Source organism: Coregonus clupeaformis, chromosome 20 (genome assembly GCF_020615455.1).
Source record: "Coregonus clupeaformis isolate EN_2021a chromosome 20, ASM2061545v1, whole genome shotgun sequence".
NCBI lineage: Eukaryota > Metazoa > Chordata > Actinopteri > Salmoniformes > Salmonidae > Coregonus > Coregonus clupeaformis.
Window position 1 is genome coordinate 28,988,580 of NC_059211.1, and position 11,506 is coordinate 29,000,085.

Genomic DNA, 11,506 nt, shown 5'->3' on the forward strand with positions numbered 1-11,506 from the left:
TTAGGGCAAATCAAGTCATGACAATTTAAATTGGCCTTTTTAAACCTTGAATACTCTAAGTTTGCATTTACTACTGTGCTGGTAATGTCCTGCAACAACAGGATGATCAAATTAGGATTCAACATCTGTACCTCTGTAGGACTGTACTGGATCGACCCTAACCTGGGATGTCCGTCAGACGCCATTGAGGTCTTATGTAACTTCACTGCTGGCGGGCAGTCATGTCTCCACCCAGTAGCCTCTAACAAGGTAACCTAGCACTGCACTCCATCATCACAAGGCCTCCAGTTGATCCATAGCAGCACTAATTCAATAAACTGATTTTATCTTGGTTTAAAGAAAAACACATGCACATGTGCCAAGATGCAATGATGGCACAAACAGAGACAAATTCTGACTGCAACTTAAGTCAAATTCTCACTAACACATCTGTCCTTCCTTCCCTTTGCAACGTTAGCAGTATTGTACAACGGTTTTCGGAAAATAGGATGAGGGATTCTGAGATGATCCCTGTGAATAGTAGATCTGTGCCAGCACAGAGGAATAGGCCAATAAGTGATACAGTGAGGGAAAAAAGTATTTGATCCCCTGCTGATTTTGTACGTTTGCCCACTGACAAAGAAATTATCAGACTATAATTTTAATGGTAGGTTTATTTGAACAGTGAGAGACAGAAGAACAACAAAAAAATCCAGAAAAACGCATGTCAAAAAATGTTATAAATTGATATGCATTTTAATGAGGGAAATAAGTATTTGACCCCCTTTCAATCAGAAAGATTTCTGGCTCCCAGGTGTCTTTTATACAGGTAACGAGCTGCGATTAGGAGCATACTCTTAAAGGGAGTGCTCCTAATCTCAGCTTGTTACCTGTATAAAAGACACCTGTCCACAGAAGCAATCAATCAATCAGATTCCAAACTCTCCACCATGGCCAAGACCAAAGAGCTCTCCAGGGATGTTAGGGACAAGATTGTAGACCTACACAAAGCTGGAATGGGCTACAAGACCATCGCCAAGCAGCTTGGTGAAAAGGTGACAACAGTTGGTGCGATTATTCGCAAATGGAAGAAACACAAAATAACTGTCAATCTCCCTCGGCCTGGGGCTCCATGCAAGATCTCACCTCGTGGAGTTGCAATGATCATGAGAACGGTGAGGTATCAGCCCAGAACTACACGGGAGGATCTTGTCAATGATCTCAAGGCAGCTGGGACCATAGTCACCAAGAAAACAATTGGTAACACACTACGCCATGAAGTACTGAAATCCTGCAGCGCCCGCAAGGTCCCCCTGCTCAAGAAAGCACATATACAGGGCCGTCTGAAGTTTGCCAATGAACATCTGAATGATTCAAAGGAGAACTGGGTGAAAGTGTTGTGGTCAGATGAGACCAAAATCGAGCTCTTTGGCATCAACTCAACTCACCGTGTTTGGAGGAGGAGGAATGCTGCCTATGACCCCAAGAACACCATCTAAGGGGACAGGACAACTTCACTGCATCAAAGGGACGATGGACGGGGCTATGTACCGTCAAATCTTGGGTGAGAACCTCCTTCCCTCACCCAGGGCATTGAAAATGGGTCGTGGATGGGTATTCCAGCATTACAATGACCCAAAACACACGGCCTCGATCTGGCTCTGATGCCAAGGTGCCAGGACCGGCTGATAACCTAACACACACTGAAATGGAGTAAGGTTAGTGGAGGAGTGGCGGAGGGAGTTTTGGGCCATCTCTGCCCAGGGGATAAAACCTGACCACTCCCCCGGCCGGTCCTGGCAATAGGACCTCAGAAACCTACCCACATCCTGGTTCACTCTCTCCACCTGCCCATTACTCTTGGGGTGAAAACCTGAGGTCAGGCTGACCGAGATCCCCAGACGTTCCATGAACGCCCTCCAGACCCTTGAGGTGAACTGGGGACCCCGATCAGATACAATATCCTCAGGTACCCCGTAGTGCCGGAAGACGTGTGTAAATAGGGCCTCCACAGTATGTAGGGCCGTAGGGAGACTGGACATAGGAATGAGACGGCAGGACCAGGATCGTGGTGTTCCCATGTGACGGTGGAAGGTCCGTAACGAAATCCACCGATAGATGGGACCACAGCCGTTGTGGAAAGGGTAGGGGTTGTAATTTCCCTCTGGGCAGGTGTCTAGGTGCCTTACACTGAGCGCACACCGAGCAGGAGGAAACATAAACCCTCACGTCCTTGGCTAAAGTGGGCCACCAGTATTTCCCACTAAGACAGTGCACTGTCGTGTAGCGGAGTATATGAGAATATAATCTATATACACCACTACACCCTGTCAGTGCAGGTCCCTGAAAATATCATCTACAAAGGATTGGAAGACTGATGGAGCGTTCATCAACCCGTACGGCATGACGAGGTACTCATAGTGCCCAGTTGTGGTACTAAATGCCGTCTTCCATTCATCTCCCTCCCGGATACGCACCAGGTTGTACGCGCTCCTGAGATCCAATTTTGTGAAGATTCGCGCCCCGTGCAATGACTCCGTCATACTAGCAAGAAGGCGAGAGACAAATCGGCATATTCGGGGGGAATGTGCATGGTGGAGACCTGGTTTGGACTTTCCACCGTAGTTGCCCCTATGGAAACACCTACACACCTCCCCGAGCACTGACTTGACCATCCCTTGAGAGCCCTCTGTTGCCATGAAATTGTGGGGTCATGAGAAGTTAACCAGGGAAGCCCCAACACCACTGGAAACGCAGGAGAATCAATCGGATAGAGACTAATGTTCTCCTCATGACCCTCCTGCGTTTTCATCCAGAGTGGAGCTGTGACCTCCCTAATCAGGCCTGACCCTAAAGGGCGACTATCTAAGGCGTATACAGGGAAGGGCACATCAACAGGAACAATAGGAATCCCTAAACGACGGGAAAACTGACGATCAATAAAGTTCCCAGCTGCGCCTGAATCTACGAGCGCCTTATGCTGGGAATGAGGGGAAAACTCTGGAAATACAATATCAATACACATATGCGCAACAGGGAGCTCTGGGTGAGTCGGGTGCCTACTCACCTGAGACGGTCCACCAGTGCTCTGCCTACCGCCTCGACTCCTGAAAGACCCTCCCCTGCACCGACCAGCAGTGTGTCCTCCGCGGCCACAGTTGGTGCAGGAGATGGCCCTCCTTCCGGTCTCCCTAAGTGCAGCACATCCAAGCTCCATAGGAGTAGGGTCGGAGGTGCTGGGGGATGGAATGGACGGCCCCTGATCCGGACGTCCGCGGGTTGCCAACAGGTTATCCAGCCTTATCGACATGTCCACCAGTTGGTCCAGGTTAAGGGTGGTGTCTCTGCAGGCCAGTTCCCTACGAACGTCCTCCCGGAGGCGGCATCGGTAGTGGTCGATCAGGGCCCTCTCATTCCATCCTGCGCTGGCAGCCAGAGTCCTGAAGACCAGTGCAAAGTCCTGCGCGCTCCTCCTCCCCTGTCTGAGGTGGAATAGACGTTCCCCCGCCGCTCTCCCCTCCGGTGGATGATCGAATACCGCCCGAAAGCGGCGGGTGAAATCCTCATAGCGTACTGACGCTGCGTCTATTCCTCCCCACTCGGTGTTGGCCCACTCGAGCGCTCTCCCAGACAGTCAGGAGATGAGGGCGGACAAGCTCTCGTCTCCCGAGGGAGCCGGGTGGATGGTAGCCAGGTAGAGCTCTACCTGGAGCAGAAAACCCTGGCACCCGGCAGCTGTACCATCGTATGCCCTCGGGAGCGAGAGCCGAATCCCACTGGACCAGGTGACGAAGGGGTGGACAGCGGTGTGGGTGGTTGTGTAGTTGGAGGAGGTGTTGGACCACCACCTCTCTCCCATCGCTCCATAATGTTCAACACGCGCTCCATTGCGGTGCAGAGAGTCTGGATCATGGTCGCCTGCTGTTGGACACGTTCCTCCACTGTTCCGGACAAAATGAATGTACCTGCTGACTCCATATTTTGGTGCGTGTTTCTGTCAGGGTGTCAGTGTAATGCGGTAGGACGAAGTCAGGCGCAGGACACAGAGCTAATCGAAAATGTACTTTACTCGTAGGTAACGTAAATAACATAACCTCCACGCAGGGAGGAAACAAACCCACTCACCAGACGACAACCAAACATGAACAAACACGCACAACATACAGTGGGAGCCAGAGGGTTAAATAGGGAAGTAATCAATACCTAATGGGAACCAGGTGTGAACAATAAAGACAAGACAAGTAGAACACAGAAACATAGATCGGTAGCAGCTAGTACTCCGGTGACGACGAACGCCGAAGCCTGCCCGAGCAAGGAGGAGGAGCAGCCTCGGCTGAATCTGTGACAGCTGCTGGGTTATTTCACACTCAACAGTTTCCCGTGTGTATTGAGAATGGTCCACCACCCAAAAGACATGCAGCCAACTTGACACAACTGTGGGAAGCATTGGAGTCAACATGGGCCAGCATCCCTGTGGAATGCTTTAGAAACCTTGTAGAGTCCATGCCCTGACAAATTGAGGCTGTTCGGAGGGCAAAAGGGGGTGCAACTCAATATTAGGAAGGTGTTCCTATTGTTTTGTACACTCAGTGTAAAATTGATTTTCAAGCTCAACAAACTCACTTATAGATGATTTGAACATGATGTGCGAAAAATGCTAATATCAGTCCTGTGACTTGAATGGGATTTGTGCCACAAATACTAACATGTTAGTATGTGGAAACAGTTCCAGGGAAACTAAACCAAAGCATTGATTAATGCTATCATATGTTGTCCATAGACTGCTTACAGGGTAAGGAAACCAATTTGTAATTTTGTAATTTGGGTGAACTATCCCTTTAACCAAAAAACAGTTATTTGGAAGCCCAATGAGTCAAACATTTGGCTGTAATAGAAGAACACTTACGAATCCAACAGTTTATTTCCTTTCGTCTAAGTGTCTGGGTTTCAAGAGAGACAAGGTTTGGAAACTCCTGCTGTACATGACTTTGACTTCTATTCAGGGAAAACAACATCCTGAAAACATTGGTGAAAAGCTTTTTAAATTTTTTGTCAATTCAACGTCTATTCCACGTTGGTTCAATGTAATTGACGTGGAAACAATGTTCATTCAACCAGTGTGTGCCCAGTGGACAGTGTGTGAGCTCTGGTTTCCAGAATGGGTCAAAACATCTACTGGCTCCTGTGAGTTATAATAATAATAATATATAATATGCCATTTAGCAGACGCTTTTATCCAAAGCGACATACGTTTTTGTTTTTTTGTGTATGGGTGGTCCCGGGGATCGAACCCACTACCTTAGCGTTACAAGCGCCGTGCTCTACCAGCTGAGCTACAGAGGGCCATGATCAGTTATTGCCAGTTTCAATGCTTAATGGCCATGATCAGTTATTGCCAGTTTCAATGCTTAATGGCCATGATCAGTTATTGCCAGTTTCAATGCTTAATGGCCATGATCAGTTATTGCCAGTTTCAATGCTTAATGGCCGTGATCAGTTATTGCCAGTTTCAATGCTTAATGGCCATGATCAGTTATTGCCAGTTTCAATGCTTAATGGCCATTATCTCACAGGAGCCATCTCCTTTTCCCCGATAGCCATCACATCTGCACAAACACACATAAATGTCAACACTGCGGGGTGTGTGTGTGTTATGACAGAATAAATGACAGAGTTTATGAAATATTAGACCTAATATTTTCTGTACACTTGATGTGGTTAAAAACTATCCAGACGCAGTAGATGTTTTGACCCATTCTGGAAACCAGAGCTCACACACTGTCCACTGGGCACACACTGGGCTCCCGAGTGGCGCAGCGGTCTAAGGCACTGCATCTCAGTGCTTGAGGCGTCACTACAGACCCCCTGGTTAGATTCCAGGCTGTATCACAACCGGCCGTGATTGGGAGTCCCATAGGGCGGCGCACAATTGGCCCAGCGTCGTCTGGGTTTGGCCGGTGTAGGCCGTCATTGTAAATAAGAATTTGTTCTTAACTGACTTGCCTAGTTAAATAAAGGTTAAATAAATAAATAAAAATTAGCAGTCTATGGACAATCCATGCTTTGGTTTAGTTTCCCTGGTATGGTTTCCACATACTAACAGTGTTGTAAAGTACTTAAGTAAAAGTACTTTAAAGTACTACTTAAGTAGTTTTTTGGGTATCTGTACTTTACTATTTATATTTTTGACAACTTTTACTTTTACTTCACTACATTCCTAAAGAAAATATTGTACTTTTTACTCCATACATTTTCCCTGACAACCAAAAGTACTCGTTACAGTTTGAATGCTTAGCAGGACAGGAAAATGATCAAGTTCACACACTTATCAAGAGAACACATGGTCATCCCTACTGCCTCTGGCCTGGCGGACTCACTAAACAAAAATGCATCTTTTGTAAATGATGTCTGAGTGTTGGAGTGTGCCCCTGGCTATCTGTAAATAATGTCTGAGTGTTGGAGTGTGCCCCTGGCTATCTGTAAATAATGTCTGAGTGTTGGAGTGTGCCCCTGGCTATCTGTAAATGATGTCTGAGTGTTGGAGTGTGCCCCTGGCTATCTGTAAATAATGTCTGAGTGTTGGAGTGTGCCCCTGGCTATCCATACATTTTAAAAACAAGAAAATGGTGCCGTCTTTTAAATTATTTATACTTCTCCTTTTGATACTGAAGTATATTTAAAACCGAATACTTTTAGACAAGTGGTATTTTACTGGCTGACTTTCACTTGAGTAACTTTCTATGAAGGTTTCTTTACTTTTACTCAAGTATGACAATTGGGTACGTTTTCCACCACTGCATACTAACATGTTAGCATTTGTGGCACAAATCCCATTCAAGTCACAGGACTGATATTAGCATTTTTCGCACATCATGTTCAAATCATCTGTAAGTGACTTTTTTGAGCTTGGAAACCTATTTTACACTGAGCGTACAAAACATTAGGAACACCTTCCTAATATTGAGTTGAACCCCCTTTTGCCCTCCGAACAGCCTCAATTTGTCAGGGCATGGACTCTACAAGGTTTCGAAAGCATTCCAAAGGGATGCTGGCCCATGTTGACTCCAATGCTTCCCACAGTTGTGTCAAGTTGGCTGCATGTCTTTTGGGTGGTGGACCATTCTCAATACACACGGGAAACTGTTGAGTGTGAAAAACCCAGCAGCGTTGCAGTTCTTGACACACTCAAACCGGTGCTCTTGGCACCTACTACCATACCCTGTTCAAAGGCACTTAAATATTTTGTCTTGCCCATTCACCCTCTGAATGGCACACATACACAATCCATGTCTTCTTCTGTGAGGTTTAACGGTGGTTGGCATCCAATATGTTGCATTACCACCCCCAACTGAACTATAGTATAGATCCATTACACTTTGCGATACAAAATGGGAAAGGGGAACCGAATAATATACATATATTTTAATTACCCTACCAACAAACCCTATACTCATTAAAATGCATCACCTTATTCCACTACTTTAACCCTATGTGATCCTACCCCAGGTCAACAGCCTGAGAGGACTGGACACTACCACTAAACACACGCTGTAACTCTTCTCAAGTCAAATCTCGTACCCCAAGTACTTCTCTGCAGCTGCCACCTCAACATCTATTTTCTGTGATTTACGTTTCATTTCTGCGGTAAAGTCAATAACCATTGCTATGAACACTAAGAAGCCAACCTTATTGAAGCATATATCACTTATTGGCCTATCCCTCTGTGCTGGCACAGATCTACTATTCACAGGGAACCTCTCAGAATCCCTCACCCTTGACCCATCCTCCTCTACTTTCTTCACTGCCTCAGCATACGACACCTTCTGCACTGCATTTACATTACATTTTAGTCATTTAACAGACGCTCTCATCCAGAGCGACTTACAGTTATTGACTGCATACATTTTCATACTGTTCCCCTGTGGGAATCGAACCCACAACCCTGGCGTTGCAAGTGCCATGCTCTACCAACTGAGCTACACAGGGGGCCACTACTCTGACTCGAGCCACCTCAACCTCCCTCTGTCGCCCGGACACTTCTGATCCCCAGCAACATGTGCATCCCTACAGTTGACACACACACCTTTATCCACCGAAACTACACAATCCTCTATCCCATGCCCTCCTGCACACTTCCCACATCTTGGAATCTCCTACCTACACACTGCTGCGACATGACCATAAATGTTGCACCTGAAACAGCGCAGTGGATTCACCACAAACGCTCGAACAGGATAACTGATATATCCTAACATGACCTTGTCGGGTAAAGACTCTGACTCAAAACGACTGACATTGACTCTTCTATTTCACCACACTCACCACCAGGTCTGCATCGCATCAAACGGCAGGCATCACAAACACCAGGAATCTTCAACTTCAATTGCTCCACCTCCACACTTAACGCTACCCCAGAAATCACTCCTTTCAATAGTGCCCTGTTCCTAAGAGCAAAGCAAGAAACAGATCTTGACCCAAGTTGCGTCGCACGGAGCGCCTGCTCCCTCTGATCTGAAGAAACACAAAGAAACATCACAAGTCCACTTCGGGTTACCTTGACACCAGTCTTGCTCGACATACCCTCTCCCTTGTTATTGCTAGCTTCAACAGATTCAAACCCATTCTCTGCCTCCCTCAGTCTTCTCAGTATTCAACTTTTCCAAGCCGACATCTCTTTTTAGCGAGATACATGCTAAGCCCTGTACTCACTCCACTTCTTCTTCGATGGGGTTCAACGGCGGTTGGCATCCAATGTTAATGGTGCATTACCACCACCAGCTGGACAGGGTATTGAATAAGAAACTAAAAAACCATTCCGGGAAGGGGGTAAAACGACATCATACAAAATGAAACACATCAACTAAGAAAACCCATCCCACTTCTTCAATCACAGTCCACGCCAAAATACATCCCTACACAGGCTCAGGGGCCTGTGATGGCAGAACATTCACCGACAGGATTTCTTGCGCGGCCTCGGCTGTGAAATCACGAAGACCCCAAAAACGTTCAGCGGCATTCACAATTATTCCAATTTTCTTAGACTTCTTCTCCGCTTGTGCTGTACAGTTTATAACCACTGCAATAAATAATACAAAGTCCACCTTTTTAACATGTAGCATTTCACTATCCCTCCGTTGATGAGAACCCTTCACTGGTCGCTCTACTACCATTGTTTCTTCCCCGCCACTCGTTCCTTCCAATCTTCTCACCGCCTCCAGATAGGAGACACGCTGGACACTCCTTACCCTTGCCACCTCATTCTCCTTCACCCTAACAGGACACTCCTTACCCTTGCCACCTCATTCTCCTTCACCCTAACAGGACACTCCAGGAATTCAGGTGTATGTTCACCTCCACAGTTGCAGCATTTCACTTCATCTGGCATACGATACTCTTCCCTTCTGCACACACTTGACACATGGCCAAGTCTTTTACATGTATGACACTGAAGGGGCTTGTGCACAAAAGCTCTTACAGGGTATCTCATGAATCCTAACTTTATATGAGAAGGGAGAGACTCTTCATCAAAGAACAGTAGCATGGATGAAGATAACTTATTTTCTCCATCCACCAAACCGGTCAGTCAACGTGCACCAACCACTCCATCGATTTCCTCAATAATATCATCTTCCTTTATTTCTTGCGCCAAACCAGAAATAACCCCCTTGACAGGCACCTTGCTACGAAAATCCATACAGGAAACATTCCACCCCGATATCTTTTTGAGTCATAAAACACGCTTCTTATGCTCCGCAGACAAACAAAAAATCAAAAGAAGACCACTTTCACCTGGATTCACCTGGTCATGTCTATGTCATGGAAAGAGCAGGTGTTCCTAATGTTTTGTACACTCCGTGTAGATACTTTGGGGTGATTTGGACATGATGCGTGAAAAATGCAAAGACCATGACTTGTGCCACAAATGCTAACACGTTAGTATTTGGAAACAGTGCCAGGGAAACTAAACCAAGCATGGATTGCTGTCATACCTTGTCCATGGACTGCTTATGTAAAGGACGTCACACTGCTTGCTTAGCGAGTACCACTTCCTCCCGATTCGGCCCATACCTGGCGCGAACTCGGGAGCTCTACCTCACAAACACCGCCCTCCTCAAGCTTCTCAGTCGATCGTGCCACCTCAAAAGCTAGCTGATGAGGCGACGCAAGAGGGACACAGGCTGAGGAGTAAGTTTCACACATCCCCACGCGCTACACTTACAAGGAAACCAATATGCAATTGTGTAATTTGGGTGAAATAGCCCAAATAATGATAATCAGTCTCTGTCAGTGGTGTAATGCAATTTTTTTTTTATTATGTCATAATTTATCTATCAAATTGTGTACCGACAGATGTAGGCCTAGCCTATTTAATATGATTATAGAATATGCATAAAATGCATCCTCCAATTGCCTATGCCCACATATATTGTCTCAGGAAAATGGTCTATTTTTAATACCCTCAATCACCAAGTTAGGCATACTTCGTTTCAAAATAGGCCATCATCGCTGTCAATCGTGAATGATAATTCTTCACATTTTACCGGTGAAATGTCCAAACTGCGTCTGTATGCCAATCATTTGATCTCAATCAGTTTCATGGGAATATGCATTTAGATCTTCTTGAATTACTGTTTGGTGAGCGAATTAGAGCAGATGGTGTTAACAAACTGTTAGCCTGTATTTTGTTTTAATCAAATAATATATCCTTCCTAATGGCACCCGCTGTTGAGTGTTGGCAGCATGAGGAAAGAAATGTGACTATTCAGCTTCAGCTAACCATCATAAAATCTCACTAGAAATGAAGAGGTGTTTTTGGTGTAACAGTAACATTATAGGCCTACTATGCTATGCTATTTTATTAGGTTCTGTTATGTAAAATACTAATTAATCATTTTGTGATCTTGCGGGACATTGATTCAGCTTCAGAAACCATTTTCCAGATATATATTTGACCAGCTCTGTGTATTCTCACATGTAAACGAGTGAGGGAGCTGCGCTCCAGCAGCACTACACCCCTGGTCTCTGAATGCATCTGTTTGCTGAAGTATTGAGCAGTGAGAGGTACAATAAGAGATGCCTCCATTATCTCCACTAACTCTTACCATGCTCCCTCCACAGCTGTCGTTCGGTTTGCATAAAGTTCAGATGAAGTTCCTCCACCTCTTGAGCACAGAGGCCAGTCAGGGCATTACCTTCCACTGTCTGAGTGACCCTCCTTTCAGCCCCACAAACGCCAACAGCGCTGATGACCCAGGACAGGAGTATCAGGTCAGACCACCGAGGTTCAGGGGATGGAACGGACAGATGTTTGAGGCAGACACTCTACTTGAACCTCACGTGCTACTAGATGAATGCAGGGTAAGGAGCCGGAGAGAGGAAGAGATATATGATGCTTTCACTTCAGACCTGAGGCTGTATTCATAAAACATTTCAAAGTAGCATTGCTGATCTATGATCAGATACTCCCTGTCCATGTAATCTTTTTCATTATAAACTAAAAGGCAAAACTGATCCTAGATCAACACTC

General features: G+C 45.9%; 1 protein-coding gene across 1 annotated transcript in view; it reads left to right on the forward strand.

Moving 5' to 3' along the window:
- LOC121532954 (collagen alpha-1(XXIV) chain) overlaps positions 1-11,506 on the forward strand; it is a 179,574-nt gene that overhangs the window by 166,361 nt on the left and 1,707 nt on the right. Inside the window, exons 59-60 of the mRNA XM_045205811.1 lie at positions 140-249; positions 11,098-11,337. Of these exons, the coding sequence (XP_045061746.1) occupies positions 140-249; positions 11,098-11,337 (350 nt within the window). The remainder of the gene's footprint in view (positions 1-139; positions 250-11,097; positions 11,338-11,506) is intronic.